Genomic DNA, 23,048 nt, shown 5'->3' with positions numbered 1-23,048 from the left:
ACTACCGACAAAAGGAATCATTTTCACCAGCACCATGATGTATGACAGCCGCTGTTGGCACAGTTTGCATTTTACTGAGATAAGTGAGATTATCTCTAATGGTTGGTGGTGGGGTGGTGGTACATCCCACCGCCCCCAAAAAGCACCGCAATGCAGTGGTATGGCTCATTTAGTGCCATTTACCCCCAGCCTCCCAATGGAACAACCCGCTGAGAAACAAGCACCATTTTCCCACAACGACGATTTGACTATTCAAGGAGAAGTAGACTCCATTTCTTTCCATCAAAGATTAGAATGGCTGAATATTCGAGGAATATTCAGACCTTGAATATTCAACGAGGTCTCCCTACCATAAGATACCATAAGGTAGAAAACCTTGAATATTCAACGATTCAAATATTTGACGGAAAGAAATTTAGTCTTCAATAGAGAAATCGTTGTTGTGGTACCCGATCAATCAGTGATGCACCGATTGATCGGGCGACGATCATTATGGGTTGATATACGACCTAAACACCTGATCGGGGATCAGCCAATCGAGTTGAAACTTGACAGATTGCAGAAGCCAATAAGGTGTCAATTAGTCACCGAGACAGTAACGTCATCCTGCTTTAACATAATTAATCCGGACTCACCATGAAGGTGTGTTCACTTAACCATAGAAGAAGCTTTCGGTTTTGGGATGCATAACCAGCCTGCATCTAACCGGGTTTCATGTTCCACTTGTTTTATTCGCTTACTTTGCATAATGATTATTAATGTTTAATATTTAAACTTTGGTTTTGGCTCTATTTATTCATCCCAATCTTACAGTTCTTGTTTCCGCGTATGAAAAAAATGAAAGTAACCACAGGCTATCGCCGACTTGTTTGACTACTAAATATCATAACAGACGAGCCCTGCAGCCTGTGAAATGATGGCCTATGCGAACACAGTTGTACATCTGGATATTAGGCAGCAAATCACAGGGGGCACAAAGTAGGCTAGAAATATCTGGATCTCCCATGTAGCCGAGATGCAAACGTGGCCGCCTGTCATTATTTTTAATGCAAAGCTGAGAAGGAGAACAACAGCCTCTTCTGATCTGTGCCGAGTGTATCACAGGTGACACTGGTACATCTGATCATTTGTTGGATTAGATCTGTGTTGGGTTTGCATTATCATACAGACTGTGGTATTATCTGTTATAGCTCCGTTCCTCAGTGTGTGAGTGAGAGTGTTGGCCCGACTCATTCCAGTAAGCAGTAATCCGCCTGATTCCTACTCCTTTGTAAGTGAGGTTTCATTTATTCAACGTTCCTTCCCGTCTCAACTTAGAGGAACCGACTGAAATCCACGTGGCTCCTCGTTTAATGAGTCCAAACTAGACTTCGTAGTGTCCTGTGTTTACGTGCCGTTCTTAAAGGAACACACCGCATTTCTGTTGACCCAACAAATGAACAATAACTCTCATATAACGCTATCCAACTGAGAACCCTTATATAGTCGGCACACAATGATTTTGATAAGAAACATCCTATCACTATATCTGTCACTGTTTAAGAAATGGGTGAACGGTATCTGATCGGCCGATCAAAACGTATTTTTTTTATTCTTCAGCCTTCCCACTGGTTTCTATCAACCAGCTGAAGGCTCATAGTGAGCGACCAGTGTGATAACCAACAGACGCCTCTGTCGGCATCAGCCCCGGCCCTCTGAGAGACACTCACCAGGAACAGCGAGTAGCGGTCGGCGGCGATCAGCTCGTTGATGTGCAGGAAGATCTTGTGGCAGAGCGCGGTGACGTCGAGGTGACTGGACACCTCCCTCACCAGCTCCAGCAGGCGGCGGCACCGGTCCGAACCGACGTCACCGCCGCCGCCGCTGATAAGCCCCTCCCCTCTACAGGAAGTAGAACCGGCGTCGTCGTTGACGCTCGTCATCGTCGTCGTCGTCGTCGCCTGCGTCGGCATGGCGCCGAGCTCGCGGTCCGAGCTGCACAGGAAGGTGAGCGACCCCTCAGAGTCTTTGACCACGATGGGTCGCAGGGGGCGGTCGAACTCGGACGCGGAGATCTTGCGGGTGGGGGTGCCGGGCGCGGCAGGGCTGGCGTTGGGGCCGGGGGAGGGGCAGCGGGTGTCGTAGAGGGAGAGGGCGGGCGGGGTGATGGTGGAGGTGGTGATGGTGGTGTTGATGGTGATGGTGGTGTTGGTGTTGGTGCTGCTGGGCGGGTGGTCCGAGATGGTGGAGGCGGAGTGGTGTTGGTGGTGGTGGTGGGCTCGCTGCAGCGGGGGCGTGTCCTTGGAGGGCTGGATTGTGTGGACGCGTTCGGCGAACCACGAATTCACCATTTCCCTGCAGACACACACAGATACACAAGCACACACGATTTAGCAGGACAAACACACACCCGGGGTTGAACGTGACACAGTTTAACGAGACAAGCACACACACACACACACACACACACACACACACACACACACACACACACACACACACACACACACACACACACACACACACACACACACACACACACACCAACAAGGGACACACTTGCTTGCACACACATGTGAGAAAGCGAGTTGCGACTGTCGAAAAGCATTTAAAGTACAAAATATGTATGAATGTAAGTGCGAGGGTATGTATCTCTGTGATATGTGATGGATGCATTCAGTGTGTTTAAGGTTGCCGTTTTGAAAACAGAAAAGCTGCCACCATCTGCATCACCTTCCCACAGAACACATAAGATAAGTACACGAAGTACACAAGATAAGACACTATCCCAGATGGGAGATCTTAATGTATCCACTGAATGTGCAATTGAATCAATACAACTCGTATAGAGAGAGAAACTTCCCTGAGCCCTACGGCCTCAAAGGCTGCAGAGTCAATGTAGTGTAAACACATGAGCCGGGAGCCAATCAGCTCTCTGCTTTCATAACGTTCTCACGACGAGAAGAGGAGCAGGTTTATATGTCATCTGTCATTTCTGACAGTTTTTTTCATTAACGATTCGTCGGAAAAACGGAATACAAGTGGGGCATAATAATAGACTTCCAGTCAGCAGACCACGGAGAGAGAGAAAGTTTGGGAAAGAGAGGTTTTGTTAGGTTGCCGTGGTACTTTAAGTGGTGGAGGGGGGATAATAGAGCCCCCTACTTGAACGCAATAAACACACAACTGCGGATGTCTGTGAAGATAGGTCTCTGGGGCCTGATTTACTGCCCAGATATGGACAATCAAAGTCTGCCTAGTCCAGATGGCCCTCTATGCAGTACGAATAGGCATCCTCAATGTTACCAAATAGGCAACAATTATGTATGTAATTCAATTGTTTAGCAATATAAACGAATAACGATACACACACAGTACACACACACACACACACACACACACACACACACACACACACACACACACACACACACAATCTCCTCGATACACGAGTGTTTACATATTGGAAATGTCTAATCTTGCATGAGTGCATTTTAAATAAGGAGGGGGAAATTGGGAGTTACTGGGGGAAACGGTATGGCTAATGGCGTTTATGATGCAGGAAATTGCTTGGGAACCAAATCTGACCCTCTTGAAGACTAGTACACAAGTATTAAATGAAACGAGTGGACGCAATAAAAGTGAATCATTATGGGAACTCGATTACAGGGGCAAACTGAGGCTCAGAGAGAGACAGAGACAGAGACAGAGAGACAGACAGAGAGAGGCTGAAGGCGCAAAGTGCTCCAAATCCAAGTTATAACAAAATCCTTGATGAGCAGCTCAATAAAAACCCAAAGATACTCATCTGATAAGAACACAGCGACCCGATGAGCTGTTTATTCATTATCCATCCTTTTATTCAACACACCCGTTTTACAAGGGTACACAGCAATACTGTTGGCACACACACACACACACACACACACACACACACACACACACACACACACACACACACACACACACACACACACACACACACACACACACACACACACACACACACACAATCTCCAAACCCACTCATAAACATAGCAAATCTGAGTTTAACGACCACCGAGCGCCATCCCTTGAAGCCTTGTTTACCTGGATGCCTTCCTGATAAAGTAGGAGTGGGTGAACTCCAGGTGGTCGTCCAACCATGCTTCAGTCCCGTCGCACTCGGCGGAGTAGCGATCCTCCATCGTCCGTTTGTTTACCTCAGTGCGCTACTTTAGTCTATAGTCCCCATCTATAAGCGATCAACAATCAAACACGTTCTTGCACGATTGCTTGGCTCGTGAAACAAAACAATAGAGGGAGGAAGGAAGACGAATGGTGGTACATGCAGGACTGATGATAATCTCGGGAAGCTTCCTACATGGTGGACGCGTGTTGCAGAGTGCGATTGTTGTCAACGCGTCTGCAGCGCCTACCTCCTCTCTCTCTCTCTCTCTCTCCCTCTCACTCCCCGTTTCCCTCTCTCTCTCTCTCTCTCTCTCTCTCTCTCTCTCTCTCTCTCTCTCTCTCTCTCTCTCTCTCTCTCTCTCTCTCCCCGTTTCCTTATCTCTCTCCCCCCCTCTCTCCCTCGCGTTCTCTCTCTCTCTCTCTCTCTCTGCTCCCCCTCTCTGCTCCCCCTCTCTCTCTCTGCTCCCCCTCTCTCTATCTCTCTCGAGTATCGCTCCATCTGCAGTGTCAGCTGTGAGTCTCAGCAATATATCAATAAATCAAAACGACTAGGCTATATTCATATAATCCAATCTCAAAGTCTCGAGTGATTATAATTAATTAATTCCCGAGGCTTCCCGTTTGCTTTTCCGACGCTTGAGCACGCGCCGTACTCCTGAGTGGCTATCGAGGCAATTAACAATTAACTCGGGAGACGGTTTTCTAGTCTCGCGTGATCATTTAATTGGCGGTCAACTTTTTTTTTCACAGTGCACTTAGAAAACGATCCCTGTTGTTCTTTCCATAATTCAGTTATTATTATAAAGAGAAAAAAAAGCGTATCTTTAGAAATCTTGAGTCGCCGGACACGTTCAGATCGCGATACGTGTGTGCGTCCGAACAAAAAGCCTGATGGCTTTATTGATGGGTGCTAGTGGCTTTTCCTCGAAGGTGCCCCCCCCTCCCTTCTCTTTAGGTTATGTGATACAGAGGCCATATGCATCGCTATATATGATATGGGGGTCTCTGGATGTGCACTGAGGTGGTCTCCATTGTGCACTCAGCTGGGCATCCCCCACACACCCCGAAATCAGTCGTCGGTGTTCGCTTACCAGCAGATGGTAGACCCCCCCCCCCACACACACTGCCATACAACACACACACACACACACACACACACACACACACACACACACACACACACACGCACACACGCACACACGCACACACACGCACACACACACACACACACACACACACACACACACACACACACACACACACACACACACACGCGCGAACACACGCGAACACACACACACACACACACACACACACACACACACACACACACACACACACACACACACACACACACACACACACACACACGTTATCTCTACCTTCTGGAAGCCAATTGCTACCTTATTTGTCAGTTGGACAATATAATCTGAATAGATATGCAGGTGTACACACCCACACACACTTTAAAAGGCCAGCTCTCAAAAGCAAATCACAACCAAAACAACACACACACTAGATCAGAGGTTCTTCTCTTTAATTCATCGGCCTCTCTCACTAAACCCCCCCTGAGGGCAGCCCTGTGGCCAGATAAAGAAAGATAAGAAGAGTACTATGTGTACAGTATGTCTGTTAATTTTGCGGTCGCCGTCAAGTGTGCAACTTTTCAGGGTTCACACGCACATACACACACACACTCACACGCGCACAGGCACACATTTTCTGACAGCTTGTCCCAGGTTAGCTTGTGTTTATCTGCACAAGGGCCGCGTGCACATTCACCTTATTTAAAAGGCTTGTCCCATCAGTCACAAGCCTTGCCTGGAAGCATGCGACCTACGCCCTTTTCTCTCTGCCGGATTAAACAGTCAGCCCACTGTTGTAAACCTGTTGTTCTCCAAACCCTCTCAGATCACCACAGAGCACCCCCAAAAAAAAATGTTTCCAAGCGCACCCCTCAACCCCCTTTTGTGGCGAGACCTGGGACGCGAGCATGCGCGCGGGCGTGCACTCTGCTGTCATGTCGCAGCACGTCAACCGCGTCGAGCCGGCGGTCTTCAGCTCCCGAGCGTCAGTTGGTAGCAGGTGGTTGGGTTCATAAGCTCGTGGTATCAGGGCTGGCTGAACCCGCTGAGTTCACTCGCCGTATGACGTGTGCCACCTTGGCTTGAAGCAACCCCGGTTGGATTCCCTACCTAAGGTCCGATGCTGTGTCTTTGCCTTTCTCTTCTTCGACCCCACTTCACTTTCTCCCTTTACTTTCCTATCCATGAAGACCCTAAAATACCATCGAATAAATATTAGGAAAATAACCGTATGGTTTTATTACCATTAATGGGAACATATTCAGAGGATAACTCAAAGAAGTCATTACACACACACTTACACACGCAGAACAAACCAAACCGTCGACAAGGGCTATAAGCTTGGGAACTTAAAGGGTTGAGACAGACTCGTCTGTCTCAACCCTTTACACACGCACGCACGCACGCACGCACGCACGCACGCACGCACGCACGCACGCACGCACGCACGCACGCACGCACGCACGCACGCACGCACGCACGCACGCACGCACGCACGCACGCACGCACGCACGCACGCACGCACGCACGCACGCACGCACGCACGCACGCACGCACGCACGCACACACACACACACACACACACACACACACACACACACACACACACACACACACACACTATGCTGAGGCATTTTTCTGCTTCACCTCTTGTCAGTTCTGGGTTTTCCTGAAAGTCGACTTTGCCCTCGGGCAATCTCCTTCTGGAGCCACTCGGTAAACAGTCTGAGAGACTCCAAAAACTGGGAAAGGAGAGGGAGGTAGAAGGGTAGAGGGGGTGAGAGGTAGGGAAGGGGAGGGAGAAAGAGAGCGAGACGGGCTAATGGAGAGCCATGGAAAATCTTCCCAAGTGACCAAATAGGAGGACACGATTTAGGACCTCTGAGATAAAAAGAGAAAAACCGAGTGTAAACTGATTAATCACATACACAAAGCAATAAAACGATACTGATCCAATTTGAGTTGGATTTACTTTCTTTTTTAGTTTTTACAGGGCAGGCCTACGCCGTATAACATCCCAGCGTCGTAAAGACTATTCACCTCATCAAATGAAATGGAGCGCTTTACCGCCAGTCGCGGTTCTGATCCGTCGCCACAAATTTTAAAAGCCATGCCGCGGGCCGACACCGGGCCCGAAGGGGGGGGGGGGGGGGTGCTGAATACAAATGAAGCGATTCAGCCCAGGAGATAAAAAGCTCTTCTCTTTTCAACTTAACCTTGCAATGTGTGTGTGTAAAGAAAAATGTCTGTTTGTGAGTGGACCCTATGTTTAATGGCTGCCCTCCATCCAGTTTGAACGCTTGAGACAACACAGACGTGTCTCTGTACAGCTTCAGAGCCCAGCTAAGGGGGGGGGGGGGCTACTATAGGAATACACATAAATCCAGAAACAAACGGGAACAAGGCTCGCGTGAGTGAGTTTACATATATAACTTGAATACACAATATCTGTGATGTTTCTGCGAGGCAACAAGACAACTTGAGCTGAATTATGCCTTTGTCCACCCCCGACGTTGGTATCTGGTCGACTGTTTTTCTGTAAACCCGGGCCGCATGTTCATAGGCTGGATTTTTTTGCAAAGAAAAAAAGGGGGAAAATCAGGGTTTGTTTCAGTTTTTTTCCCGTACTAAGATTGGTGGGGTGTAGGGAGGTGGCGAGAGGGGGGGGCTGGGGAGGGACCGGGGATTGAGGGTGGGAGGACAGGGGAACCTAACAACAAGAAAAGCAATTTCCTGGGTGTCTGAAAGCCCCATCAAACAGTATCAATCATACCCTCAGTCTTTCTTCTGGCTGCTACCTTTGAAATGTTGATATTGCCAGCGAAACCAATCTCCCGACCGTAAGAGAGAGGGACAGAGGAGAAAAGAGAATGAAAGAAACATGGATAGAAAGGGGCAATTTATCTCCATCTCTCTGGGATTATAATTTGGGATTATATTTGGAATTTCGCCTACACTACACAATGCTCTTTGCAGTGTGTGTGTGTGTGTGTGTGTGTGTGTGTGTGTGTGTGTGTGTGTGTGTGTGTGTGTGTGTGTGTGTGTGTGTGCATGTGCATGTGCATGTGCATGTGTATGTGTATGTGTGTGTGTGTGTGTGTGTGTGTGTGTGTGTGTGTGTGTGTGTGTGTGTGTGTGTGTGTTTTCTATACATGCCTATATCGTAGTGACAGTGTGAACTTTTGTGTTTGGGCGTCTCTGTCTGATTGTGTCTGTGTCTTAACACCATAGACACATATTGGAAAACATCCAAAATATCCCCAAGTGTCACCAGTTTGATCAGAACACAGAGGCCAATTAGAGAAGGCATACCAGAACCCTCTGGTCCCCCTCCCCTCAGAAGATGAGTGATCTCTGCCTATCTCCTCCCCTGGCCCGTGACTCCCTGCTGAGTACTATGCAGTAGGCAGATGACACTGTGCTTGAGGACACTGGTGCGCTATTCAACCAGAATCAGTTTTCCTCTTCTGATGAACCAACACATCTTAATCGACTACATCGAAATTGGGGTCTGACAAATTATGTAAGAACCCAACAAGCAGACAAAGATGGAAGAAACGTAGAAAATAGAGCTGTTGTTTCAGCCACAGTATGGGGAGCCTGCCTTTACCTCGGGAGGAATTGGAACAGAAGAACACAACCTCCCGAGAGATCGGGTTCAACCTGTCGGCCTCCTTTGATGATAACGTTTCAGGATTATACGTGTTATTTGTTATTTCACTATATCATAAAGTTTCTGTTTTTGTATGATGTGAAACAAATGATAAACGGCCAAAGCACCAAAATGATCATCAACTTGGGCCTGATGCAGACCAGCTTCATTCTGAGACAACCTGACCCTCATCACAGCTGGCATTAGCATGCATCTCCTGCATCGAGGAGGGTCTCCAGTGCCCACTTTGGATGGCTCAGAGTGCAGTTTAACATGTCGCCACTTGTGGATGCCTCTGAGAACCAAACCAACCAGGCTGGTGGCTCCTGGCTCCCACTCCACCATCTGGCCCGCTCCAGTCAATGAATTATCATTAACACTGATGCACAGTTAATTAATCATAATTAAATCATCTTCAGTGAAAAACGGATGAATTCATTTTAACCTAACTTCATCACATTTTTCTAAATAAATAATAAATAATAATTTGATTATGAAATCAATGCGGAAAAGGATAGGCCTGCAATAACACACCAAATTACCATGACAGCACAGCCCTGTGCGATATGGCAGCGTCTGCCTCCATCCATTCGCCAGTGCAGAAGAAACACTGTGCCGAGCTAGTTCAGCACTAGTCTTACTCATATGGGTATTTCTGAAAACACATTATACCCCTCAGTTTTCAAATTCCCATCGACTCCAATGGTGTTGCAGAAAAAGTCTCCGTCTACAAGAGGGACATACCCACCCTCGATGGGCTTCTTCAACTTGAGCGTCAACCACAACGCAGCATATTGGTTTAGACAGGTGCGAGCTGGAGCTGCTGCTAAGCGTTACACTTTCAAAATGACCCAGAGCCAGGAAAGTGGGCTCAATGTGTGAAGCAACAACTAGCCTTTGCAAATTGAGACACTTCCAAGTCCAGGGTGGACTTTTGAAAGTGACCTGAAACACAGTTTTCGTGTCATTTGATTGGTGCCTGTGATTCACGAGGAGCGGCTCTCGACACACGACACCGGACTCTACCTCTCCAACGAAGGAGTCACATTAGTGGGTTTTCATTTATCTGCGACTTCTTCAGAAAGTGTTTGACTTAAGATTATGTTAAGGTTAAGTGTATCGTTAGCCTCATAGCATAATTGCCTCAGTCATATTTTGGCCAAATTGTGAGATCTAACATAACCCTACTCTTGCTGCTGATTCACTGTACCTCATTGGCTATATCCAAAGCCAATTAGAGTTCTTTTTACATTCCATAATCACTATCTGCCTGTCATCTATTTGACTTTGGCATTTTTTTTACGCTTAATTCAAGATGAACCGTAGGATATGACTTAAGCAATGATGCTATGAGGCTTGCTCGCCCCGACCAGCAGCTGATGTCCGTCTGCCTTCCTCTCCCTCTCCCCTCACCAGAAGGGCGACTGCGGGGCCCTGAACCCTGACACCAACATGCGGGCCCTGTGACAATGAGACCCTGAGGGTTGTGCAGCGACCTCACGTCTCAAGCCACAGCTCATGCGATGCGGTCAAGAAAGCAGCAGCTATCCATCGATCGGATTAGTTCTACAATGTTTATTTCAATGATAATGTCCTTTTGTGTGAGTGACTATTAAGACTAACTGTGTGTGTACTGACCATACCCATGTTGATTCATAACGGCTCCGACTTGTTTGAATATTTTATTCAATTGATTCTAATCCAAGTTTTCTTGGTTTCGGTTTCTCCCAGAGAAAGGAGCCTGTGCCGACCGCGTGACAGTGGATTATATTAGTTTTGTCAGGGTCATGAGCAACGACCAGATGTATTTTCCTTTTTATATTCCTTATTTTCATCTCCTCTCCCCCCATGTATCCCTCTTGGACCTGTGTCATGGGAGCTGTCATTTCAGTCCATGACCTTTTCAAGATAATACTTTATCAGATCTCTCTTTAGCACCTCTCTCCAGTGCCTCCATATGCACATCTCCAAATAACTGCTAGGATCAGGGAGTCAATGTGTTGCAATCTGTGGGAGAATGCATGTTTGCACGTACAAAGCATTCTGTTCCCCATTCAGAAACCTCCTGGGAGACAGTCCAAGCCTGAACTTTTGTCAGCATTGACAGATAAACAGATATGTCCCGGTTATTTGAAGCTATCGGCTGGTGGCAATGTTATACATTGAGATTTTAAAAGTCAAATGCTGATGTTTAGCTTCATATTTCATTATGTTATGTCTGAAGATTTCAATGTTGGTTGTCAGAAAACAACATTTTTACTTAGAAATTATGTTAAGGTTATTTATAAAGAACTGCTGAATAAATATGTATGCAAATAATTGTTGTTTTTCATTTAACTGATTCAAGTTTTACAGGAGGGGTATATAAGTGGAGTATAGTATTTTATAATTGTATTTAACTGTACATTTACAGTAAACCAGATAAAATACAGGTTAGCTTATGTTTAAATCAGCTTATAACTGTAATTCAACAGCATCATACAGCTACATTTAAGTGATTTTGGCCATCATTTACTGTGAAATCTAATTCTAATGTATATTTATGTAATTCTACACTCGCATATAGCTTATTAAATAAATTAATTTTAATTTACTGTAAATATATTATGGTAAAGTGATTGTTTTGAACTAAATAGTATATACAAACAAAAAAAAATCATTGCAATAACTGACTAATAATATAATATAATATCACATATTCTTACTTTCATAAAGTTGTGACTAAATGCTAGGGTCCCAAAATGTCCAACATCCATCTTTTAGATGATAATAGCTTTTCTCCTCCGATTGGCTGGTAATTCTCTCCATCCCTATACATCTATATGAGATGTGCTTTCCGGATTCAAATTACAATCTCAATTTATGGCACTTTCCAGAGTAGAAATGGCCCTCATCATTCTTTAAAAAGGGACGTTTCCATCTGGGAAGCCTCTATCAGCTTTGTGAGGTAATAGGAATTGATTAACTGTAGCACTGTGTGCCTTCAGTGACCTTGTCCTGAACTCGAAATATTAGCAAAAGACAGAAATAAGACAGCAAGAAACAGCACCATCTACAGGGAAAACACGGGTAATTGACATTACAAAGCACAGCCATGGACCCAATCAGCAAACAGCAAAGTCCTACTACAAGATCAGTTATTGTTATATATTAGTGCCTGTGTTGTTGAATGAATGATTGAATGCACTTCATTGGTCGTAACCAAAGGGGGTATGGGCAGAAGCCTCAGCTTATATCAAGCCATGGTAACTTGTTTACATCAAACCACAGTTTCAATTGACCTAGTTGAACTGTCATCTTCTCCATTAGCCACTGTAAACAGTCGTCTGAACAGAACATGCTGTTATCGTCTGCGAGAATGACATATTTTAATATATTGGACAAATTGTTTGTTGTTTCTTTACATGCACATGAACGGTTAAGTTATGACCGAGCACTTACGTGTGTGAGCTTGGACGTCGAAAAGTCAAACAGTGGAACAACAAAGGACAGAAAATAGTGTGTCATGGAAACACAATCGTTTTTTAATGTATGTTTGTGCGTGTGTGTGCGTTTGTTTGTGTGTGTGTCTGTTTGGACTTTGTTTAGAAAACCAAACAACATTTTAACTCCCTTGGTTATCACACACACACACAAACACACACACACATGAACACACATGAACACACATGAACACACACACACACACACACACACACACACACACACACACACACACACACACACACACACACACACACACACACACACACACACACACACAAACACACACACACACACACACGGATGTGCCTACTGTATGTCCACCTCTGTAGACTCACTTAAATGGCAAACTGCACAACCATTGGGTTGCTCAGACATAATGACATGAATCTCCTGTCCCCTCCCGATTCCATTATTATTATTATTTTATTATTATTCCATTCAGGCTTCCATAATTCTCAAACACATGCACATACGCATGCACACATACATACACTCACAGAGCTCTCTCCTGAAAATGAAATAATTTCAGAATTAGCGGAATAAATGAAGACAAATAGGTCTTTCATTCAGCAAATCCACACTCAAAATGTGAGTTATTGAGAGTCTCGGTATTATCATGTTTCTGAGTATCACTCAATATATCTCCCAACATATCCCAGCGTAGAGTATGCAAAGATTCCTTTTGTGGGGTACGGAAAATAATCTGGTGGATAAAATATGTATATGTTACAAGGGCTCCCTATTCAATGTTTAATGCTAGGTCATTTATCTTAGAAGCCAATTATGACATATTTATTGTAATCCTATTTACATCCTGACAGCAATAAATAAATCAAAAGACAAAAAGAGACGTATCTGTGGTCTAGATTTTTACCTACCTACCCTGCTACCTGCGCGCATTCTCGCTATGCAATCATTGATGATGACGAGAGTCACACAAGACAAACACATTATTATGGCTAGCAAAGCAGTATTGTGTTTTGGGGTTTTGGTTTTAGAGGTAGGCCTGAAGGGATTGATGGGATTAGTTTGACACTTGCAAAAAGTATTTACTCTCCGAAAATTGCCCGGCCTAGCTTGAAGACATGGCAGTGGTATAGCTCCGATGCTAATACATAATGAAATAACATCATAGTTGGAGTTAAACATTAAACACAACAGGAGATGCTCTGAGACAACAGCACTGCAACTCAACGTGGTAGGCCTTTGGTTGAACACACAGGGCCGGACTGGGACAAAGTATTTTGGCTTAGACCAGCCGACCCCAATTTTTTGGAAGCTTGCAAAGCATTTTTGCGCACTCGCAAAGAGTTCTCTTCTTGGGGGTTTCAACGTGTCTGCTGGCCAACAGGGGCTTAAGGTCTGGGAGCAAACACATCAATCAGCACTTCATATTTGGCAGCACCGGTCTGAAGCGCACGTCTTATTTTGGCCGTCAATTGCTCTGCGCCTCCCTTGTGTTTTGTCTTATCTATTTTGGCACTACTCTTTCAGATGTGTTTAATGAAGGCACTGGGCCCAAAGAGGAGGGGTTTCAATATGTGAATGGAGCAGCCCAGGTTACATTAAAAAAGAAGAACAGGCAATGATTGAAAACAGGTTGTGTCGTCTGCCCAAAAGCCCCCGCTATTCCAAGTTTAGTTATTCAAATAGCAGGTGAAACCATTCAACCAAGAACTCCCTCAATCCTTCTTGACACGATTGCCGCTGATCTAAGCAGTGCAAAACTCTGGTGAAGTCAAGTTGACAACCTTTCCTCTGATGTTCATTTGAATCTCTTGAGAATTACTGTGGCTTCTCATTCATTAACCATTCTGTGATTATGTGTGTCTTAGATACTGCTCCTTAGTTTCCATTAACAGCAATAAAGAGATGATGAAGAGATTAGTAGACTTCTTTAATATAATTGAGCTTGAATTGAATGAGTCATTTTATCAATATTTAAAAAGTAGGATCAACCCTCATCATTGTGTACCCCTGACTCATTAACGACTTGGATAGGGTGAAGAGAAAAATGTGAAATGAGTCAAGAGGATTTTATGAAACTAGTCTAAATCCCATGTATCAGCCCCACAAGCGATGTCATTATTGCATACCTTCGATCTCATTTATGTCTTTCACAATGGTTGGTTGCCATTTATCGTACAACAAGTCACAACTGACAGTTGTCGTCATAACTGGCTGATAACTGATAACTATAGTAAATTGAGCCCCAGTCTTGGACAGAACTTAAGGGCCCAGGGACCTGTTTAATGGCAATCTTTAAGATAGAAGCGCTACAATGCAAGCCAATCGTCTGAGGCCTACATTAAGTCTTACTGCTTTGCGTTTTCAGAAAAGTTTGCATCAACAGTAATATTGTGTAGTAAGTATGCCATATACTGCCGGTGTAACCTTTCATCTCAATCATCCAAAAATAACAGAAGAATAAAAAACTCAGGAGCCTGAATACAACAAGTGGTGCTGACTGCAGAGCCAAATGGGTCCGGCTCCACCTCTCTGGACCTAGTCCAGCTGGTTTTACGCTAGCCAATTAACCGGTAATGGTTAAGGTTATGGTGAGGATTACAGGTTACGGTTATGGTTTAGGATTTAAGGTCAGCCGCTGCCCAGACAGAGCTCGCTCTCCGATGCTAGGAGAGTTCCATATCGCGTACAACGTTCTAATCCAGCGTGTCGTCAACCTTTTAAAAAAAGCTACGGTTTCGCCTGTCAAAAAACTCCTCTCTGTTTTAAATGTCTCAGTTTTCAGGCCCCAAAATCTCCGTTGTCGGGCAAAACCCGCAGCAAAACCTCTTTGTTCTAATACCTCCACCCTTGTCTATTGTCAGTTGCATATTCACGGCCATCATAACATTTGGTACAACATCTGTTATGGTCTGCTTCAAAACGTATTTAATTTTGCGAAATCCCCCCCCCCCCCCCGGCCAATGTACACAAGCTGAGCACGAATATGTTTTTACAGACATGTTCATGCGCAAGTCTGGTTATAAATGTGTCGATGCATGCTTTGGGTGACAGTTGTGACACTCGGGGGACGTTAGGAGAAATGGATCACCCTGCCTCCAACAAGGTATCTCCGCCCGTGGCATGCTAGTAGATGAAGACACAGGGCTGAGGTCCCTGGATTCCCACACACCCCCTTGCTGGCATGGCTTAACATCCTTTTCCCCCCTGTGGGGACATCAGCCCCCACTTTTGCTGGTCTGGCTGATGAATAGCTGGCATTAGGTGTTTGGTGGGTGGGTGGATGGTTGGGTTGGGGGGGGGGGAGTGGTGTTGGTGGGGGGGAACAGCCAGGGAGCATTCATCATCATCTCTGGGGGAGGTCTGGTGTCTGGCCAGGTGCCTGTGTTTGTGGTCTGGTACACGGGCGGAGAAAGCGCCAACGCACGCACCCTAAGCTAATACCAAATTGGCTAGCGTGTTGTTGCCGGTGTTGTGGTTCATCCTGTTGTGAGTCACATCTTAGCACGGCTGGCACAGTATTGGTAAATATTAATGAGCCATGTTGCAAAAGTGTCACTGTCAATAAACCGTGGGCCATTGTATGGTTGTGGCTATGATATACTGGTAATTATAGAAATGTAATGGCTGTAATTGGGTTATGGTTAAAAAGATATCAGATAAAAGTCTTTCCTAACATTTAATTGTGTAATGCATAAACAAGATGTTGCTCATAGTGACATAAAGACGTATTTCGGGGTTTGTATCAAACTTTGAGTGTGTGGGTACTAGTATTTATCAACTACAAATCTACTTTTTCATTGTTTTTTGTGTTCCTGTATTGCACTCCATTAGCTACGGCACAGTTCACTCATCATAGAAACATCAAGAGAGAATACTAACTTTCACACAACCACATTAGTTGTGAACTTCTGACACTCAGAAACCAATCTCCACTAAGCTCGTAGGCTATTCTGCAAGGTGACGCAAAGGAATCTCGCACACAGCTAATCCCTGGTGCGACCACAGGCTTACTGTTAGCATAAACACTCATCCGCGACTCAATTACCGCTCTTGAGTGAGGAAGACAGGAATGTCGCTCTCGGCCTCCAATGCTTATGAGAACAGATATTCTGGTCGTGGCCATTTTAAGTAAATTATTCACCTTCCGCCACAAGACCTTATTCTGTTTAAGGCTTCTGAAGATTTATTGAATTAATTGCCACAGTAACATAAACGTCTGCAAGCCGTGCGGGTGACAACTCACTTTAGCGGAGCGGAAATGTGTGTCCCTATATTTAGCACACTAGCCAGCTATAGCTAAACTCTGGCCTAACAGTCGTACATCACCCTTGCAACTACAGAGAGGATGGCTTTCTTGACAACTCGACTTATCATGCTGTTGTGCAGCACCGTTATCTAAACTTTCTACATTCAATGGCTGGAGATAGAAAACAGAGTCCATGCACATATCCACGTTAGCGGGAAAAGCATCGAGTGTATAGTACGTATTGTAGCAAGTATTGCAACCCAAAACGCTCCACTGCCCAGCCTTAATTCATAAGATGCCCAGGGGCAAAGATTTAATCTCATCTGAAAATCCACAATCAAAACCTTTGGCAGGACTCAACAAACACAAATTGGAGCTGATGCAGCTCCAGGCCAAAAGGAAGCAATGCTACTTGTACCAAATAATATCTTATTATAAGGCTAATAAGATCCACATAATAACACAATTGCCCAGTTCTTTTTTCCTTTATCGCTCGGCTGCAGTGCTTGGCCCCCTTGTGTCCTCTCTGTGTTATTGAGTCTTTGTGATTGTTATTTGACTCACATGGTTGAGCACCATCTCTACAACAACTATAAAATGAAGAGGCCTTCACAACAGGCCCTTCGACCATATACCCGGAGCATCCCGCCTCCATAGCAAAGCAGGAACGACCACTGGCCTCTGGTTGCAATAGTTAACAGTTGCAAAATTCAGTATAGTTTCGAACAAATTCAAACAAGGTCAAACAAGATAGGTAAATTAAACGGAGGCCACGGTACACTTAGTCATTCCGGGGCAGCCGGTGGACAGTTACTCAATCTGTAAACCAAACCTTGATAATTGTTACATGAAACATGGATGAAAAACGTATCTTATACTTTCACAGTGGCCTACAAAATACTCAGACCATTAGATGACATAACGTTACAATTAAACTGGAACATGAAACTGCTTTTTCCACATCTGTTCTCTTCATTCCTTACTTTCCTACTCATCCCAAACGAAGCTTTTCGAATAGCTCACTAGCCCGATTTTGCGTCACTGGTGAGCTCGAAATGTTGTGATAAACACAATGAGAACTCAAATCAACCCCCTCTAGAGGAGCGGGTGACTCACGGGACCTGGACAGAACACACCGAGACCAGTGTCAGTCGGTTGCTCATCAGAAGTGAAAGAAGGTGAAAAAAGAAAGTGGCGGAGAGATTTAGAGAGAAGAGTAAGGGTCAAAGGGTAAAGGAGGGAACAAAAGAGTGAAAAAAAAGAACTGCCTGGGCAGTTAAACATCTCTACAGATTCAATATAAACACATCTGTGACGTTTCATTTTTTCCCCTCCCCATAATGCAACTGTCCCACCGAGAGTGATGAAAAGCACATGGCCTTTGCTTACATGTTCCCATTATAAAGTAATAACTTTGACGCCGGTTCCATATGCAGAATCCAGATGAAGCTGGAAAGGCTGAACGATTAATCAAACTGTTAGAACCAACTAGGTATTCTCTCTCTCTCTCTCTCTCTCTCTCTCTCTCTCTCTCTCTCTCTCTCTCTCTCTCTCTCTCTCTCTCTCTCCCTCTCTCTCTCTCCCTCTCTCCCTCTCTCCCTCCTTCCCTCCTCTCTCCTCCCCCCGCCCCCCCTCCAGAGAAAGAGCAATATTCCTTAAACAACCATTGGCAGAAGCAATTTGCTTGTATCCCAGGTTGGAGGTGGGAACTGGACAGTTAAAGTGGTCCCATAGTCGAGGCATACACACTGAAAGAGTGGATTAGAACAGTTGAACAGTTTAAATGCCAATGGCAAATTTAAACTTCCCCTGTATTATCACAAACAAACACTGTTTTGCAGTACAATATTTGTCCTTTGATTTGCTTTCAGGTGCTCAGAGCAGAGTTATCTTAGTTATCTCCATAATGTGTTTTAGTTCCATCTGTTAGTTTTGTTGTGTCAACAAGCTTTCTGTTCCAGTCTTTTACTGTCCAGATAATAATTAGACTTTCCCCTTTACAGCAATTCTCAGGCCTACATCCCAAATCTCATGGGACAATACTGCGCAAAACAATAGCGTTTGTACATCAGAATGTATCATGGGACTTTTTTTGGCCCATTATCCATAATTTTGTGATGAATCAAGAGAGTACTAAAGTAAAATCTTTGTATAAAAGGTAAATATACCATAACCTAGGCTTATCAAACTTGTGTTTTGCCACATCTGTGGCAAACATGTGAAATGGTGTGGCGGTTTCGAACATAACAAAGACCTCCAATAAGGACAAATTATCTCACAATTACTTCACGATTACTAAACAAAAAACAGAACACCAGAACACCATTACTACAAATGACATTCCTATGCTCCTTAACTTCCCAAAACAGCACAGCAATGTGGCACGATGTACAAGCCCTATAAGCTTGTATAAGCTGAAGTCAAGCCCTGACTTCAGTGATATCTAGAAGAACATTAATTATTATTATTATTAATAATAACAATAATAAATAGTACAAAAAAGATGGCTATCAATTTTATTTTCGTAATAGCAACCCCCAACACCCGCCAAAAAAATGGAAAAGCACTGGACATAGAAAAAATATGCAACAAAAATATGAGGATAGGAATTTGTCATCAACGTTACAGGTCAGACAAAAAATAAACACCTTACCCGGCAAATCGCCCCCGGGTAACATCTCCATTATACGGCACCACTCGCGGCTCATGCGTAACCCCGGTAATGGTCCACTGCCTGTCGGGGTCATAGGTCAGATTTCCGCTGCCTCCTCAACGAGCCCCTTAGCGCGACCCAACTGTTGTTGTTGGACAGTACACTTCTGTGAGCCCCAAGTCCCACGACCTCAGCGAGTGGGATTCACTCTTTGGTGGATTTGACGGCACCCAACCACCCAGCAAGCGACTCCTTTAGAAGCAGTAGCAGCAGCAGCAGCAGCAGCAGCAGCCACAGCCTTGTGTTTATTTAGGTTGGTCTCTATGGTCACATGGGCTGGGCCAGAACATGAAAGAGAGGAGGGTAGAGAGCTACCGGCTGGCCAGCAGCGCCACTGTGGACGTCGTAAACCAGGAGCTCCCAACCTGTTTTGTTCCAACGACAAACGGCGTGTTCACAAAAACAAGTTGGAGGACCGGAAGTCGATTTGAATGACTTCATTTTGAGATGCATCTTTTTTAAACAAAGGAAGGGGCTGTTTTTCAAGATTATTTGTCGTATTCACAACAATTAAAGCCACAGCAATGAAATGCCTGAGTATTAGGCTCCCTTCAATAATGGAAATAAATAGATAGAACTACAATTTATAAGAGAAACACAAGAAAAGTCACAAATCGGTCAACAAAAGGTAGTGCAAAGGCACAGTGCATTTACAGTGCTTAATTTACAGTGGTTTAGTTGCATATTGATTGATTTGATGTCTCTGTGTTGGAGGAAATAACATGACTTGTATAGCCTTAGTTATAAAATCTGACATAAAAAAGGAAAATAATATTATTATATAATAACCGAGGGTTGGGAACCCCAGCGATAAATAGTCCTGGACACGTATATTTAATTCCCACAGAAGTGAAAAGTCTTTAGAAGCTCCATAAGGTGGGGATTGCATGCAGTCCCGGGATAGCAGAGCTCCCCTAATCCCTTATTTTTGTTGCATTTGGTTGCCACTCTTCTTTCGGCTGCAGAGTAGGGCTGAACGGTTAACTTCAGGGATAATAACACTCAAAGATTGTTCCATTATGCGCTGAATTATTATAGCCCCATTACCGCGCAGAGCCAAGTCGTCGACATGCATAGTGACGGTGGTGAGAGTGCGCACTGCCAACTGTAACTTTTGAAGCATGCTCACTTTTACAGCAGCAAATTAATCTTTGAGGATCAAGGAGTATAATACACACTGAGAAAACACGCACATACGAGCACACATGCTGGATTGGACCCCCATCGTAGTCTGGTACTCACCCCATGACGACTGATCTTCACTGTCGCGCAGAGTTGCACACACACACACACACACACACACACACACACACACACACACACACACACACACACACACACACACACACACACACACACACACACACACACACACACACACACACACACACACACACACCCAAACAAAACAACTACTCCCAATTCCTCTGAGTTGTGTCGTCTTCTCACTGTGTGGTGTTGGTAGGTTTCTAACTTTCTTCACCTAAACTTTCTTGCCACAATCGACAAGTCCTGAATTTGTTTTGGGAAGATAGGAAGACGAGCGAGAGAGAGAAAGTGAGAAAGAAAGGAGGAAAAGGGGAGACATAGAGGGAGGGAGAGGTGGGAGGAGAAGTATAATTGCTCTCTCTCTCTGTCATGATGGAGACCTCTTTCCTTGCTTGTTAAATCCAAAGCACAGACCCACACACACAGACCCACACACACACACACACACACACACACACACACACACACACACACACACACACACACACACACACACACACACACACACACACACACACACACACACACACACACACACACACACACACACTAAAGTCCACAAGCCTCTTGGAGTCTCGACAGACTATGCCAGGGGAGTGTGTACTGGGACTGTGTTTCTGTATTTATCTCTCTCACTCTCTAAGACACAGAGGGATGTTCATCACCCAAACACACATGGGGTTTGCTTCTGTCACATGGGAAGGCGGGAACATTAACCTGAAAGGCAAATCAGAGGAGACACACACCAGGGAATGGTCAAGGTCAACAGATGTCAAAGACCAACAGGAGCTGAACCATCCCTCCAAAACCCTGTAGAAAATAATAGGATGATAAATATAAACCATGACGGGGTCCTGCTGTATTACTGTATGACTGATCGTATGACCGTATGGCTGACAGTATGACCGTATGACTGACAGCATGACTGACAGTATGACTGACAGTATCACCAACAGTATGACCGACAGTATGACTGACAGTATGACTGTATGACCAACAGTATGACCAACAGTATGACTGTATGACTGACAGTATGACAGTATCACTGACAGTATGACAGTATGACTGACAGTATGACTGTATGACTGACAGTATGACTGAATGACTGACAGTATAACAGTATTACCGACAGTATGACTGTAGACTGCCAAGGGCAGATTAGAGTATATTTTGAGAAATAGAAGTCTTCCGTACTTGGAGGTATGGTGAGCTTGGTCGGTATGGTAATATGGCATTGGTATGCCTTAAAAACTAAACAATCACCAATCATGTTCCTAAAGCATACTGTGTCAAAATGAACTGTCATATGGATGTAAGCGAAATGACGTGTGTACCGCTTTAAGGCCCAGCATGCATTTGAGAGAGGCCATGGTTCAGAAGGGAAAAATTCAAGCAAATGTTTTTTTGTTGTTTTTTCAGATATAGTCTTCGAATTTGGTATGGGAATACTATGGAATCACCTCCTAATATCCATATTCAACAGCTGAGCCTACGTGTATTGGATGCAATGTAAGAGCTGTTTTAACGTGTTGTAGAGCTGTATACATATGCATGTATTTCACATAAAAATGTATATCTCTGCTGTCTTTCACCTGAATGCTATGAATTTCACATTAAAGAGTCCCACTGCCGCCTGGTATCTGTGTGCCAAGTTTGCAGCTTTCCCACTTTCGGCACCAAAGAAGTTAATGTGTGGGGGTTTGGTCAACTTGTTGTCACTCACTTTATCCAAATGGTCTGACAGTAAGGGTTGCGATTTGAAAGTTTTTCATCATGACGAATGGTGCAAGTATAACAACATTCATACATATTGCACGTTCCTAGTGGTAATGGCAGCCTATTGAATTCCTGATCTTCAAGGCTTGTTTCAGCGCCACCTATGTGTTATTCTTTCCCATCTTTTGATTCCAATACTAATTTTACGAATTCTACAAGCCTGCCAATTTTTATAACTTTTGGAGCCAAAATGGCAGGTTAAAAATAATAACACTAACGATTAAAATTGTTTTCCTATGTCATTCGCATGACCCCTAATAACATCACCCCCTGGTTGAAATGGTGGTAGTTATTTCATATATTTACTGTACAGCAGTACAGCATTCATCCACCAGTCCAGGCGTTGCTGGGTAGAATCCCACTGAGGGAAGGCCCAGGGGGGCAAGTCAGAGGTGTTGGTACACAGACTGAGCCCCCAGAGAGGGAATATGGAAAGATAAGGGCAAGGAGGTGTGTGTGTGTGTGTGTGTGTGTGTGTGTGTGTGTGTGTGTGTGTGTGTGTGTGTGTGTGTGTGTGTGTGTGTGTGTGTGTGTGCGTGTTTGTGATTGCGCTTGTATGTTGTGGTTGAAGTGTTGATTCTGACTCCCTGTGCTCTCAGGTGTGTGTCGTTGGTGTGTTGTTTATGTGTGTGTGTGTGTGTGTGTGTGTGTGTGTGTGTGTGTGTGTGTGTGTGTGTGTGTGTGCGTGTGCGGCATGAGTAA

General features: G+C 44.6%; 1 protein-coding gene across 3 annotated transcripts in view; it reads right to left on the bottom strand.

Annotated features, from left to right (window-relative positions):
• pde5ab (phosphodiesterase 5A, cGMP-specific, b) overlaps positions 1-19,499 on the bottom strand; it is a 57,874-nt gene extending 38,375 nt beyond the window's left edge. For 2 of the 3 annotated variants that reach the window (XM_056576057.1, XM_056576058.1), the window contains exons 1-2: positions 4,069-4,413; positions 1,710-2,334 (exon numbers count right to left, since the gene is read on the bottom strand). In XM_056576057.1, the coding sequence (XP_056432032.1) occupies positions 1,710-2,334; positions 4,069-4,166 (723 nt within the window). In that variant the 5' untranslated portion in view covers positions 4,167-4,413. Of the gene's footprint in view, positions 1-1,709; positions 2,335-4,068; positions 4,414-19,241 lie in introns of those variants that run through there. The other variant, XM_056576059.1, reaches the window with a different exon arrangement.
• Positions 19,500-23,048: the final 3,549 nt, after the last annotated feature.

This window comes from Gadus chalcogrammus, chromosome 17 (genome assembly GCF_026213295.1).
Source record: "Gadus chalcogrammus isolate NIFS_2021 chromosome 17, NIFS_Gcha_1.0, whole genome shotgun sequence".
NCBI classification, from domain to species: Eukaryota; Metazoa; Chordata; class Actinopteri; order Gadiformes; family Gadidae; genus Gadus; species Gadus chalcogrammus.
This window is presented reverse-complemented; position numbering and strand designations above follow the sequence as displayed.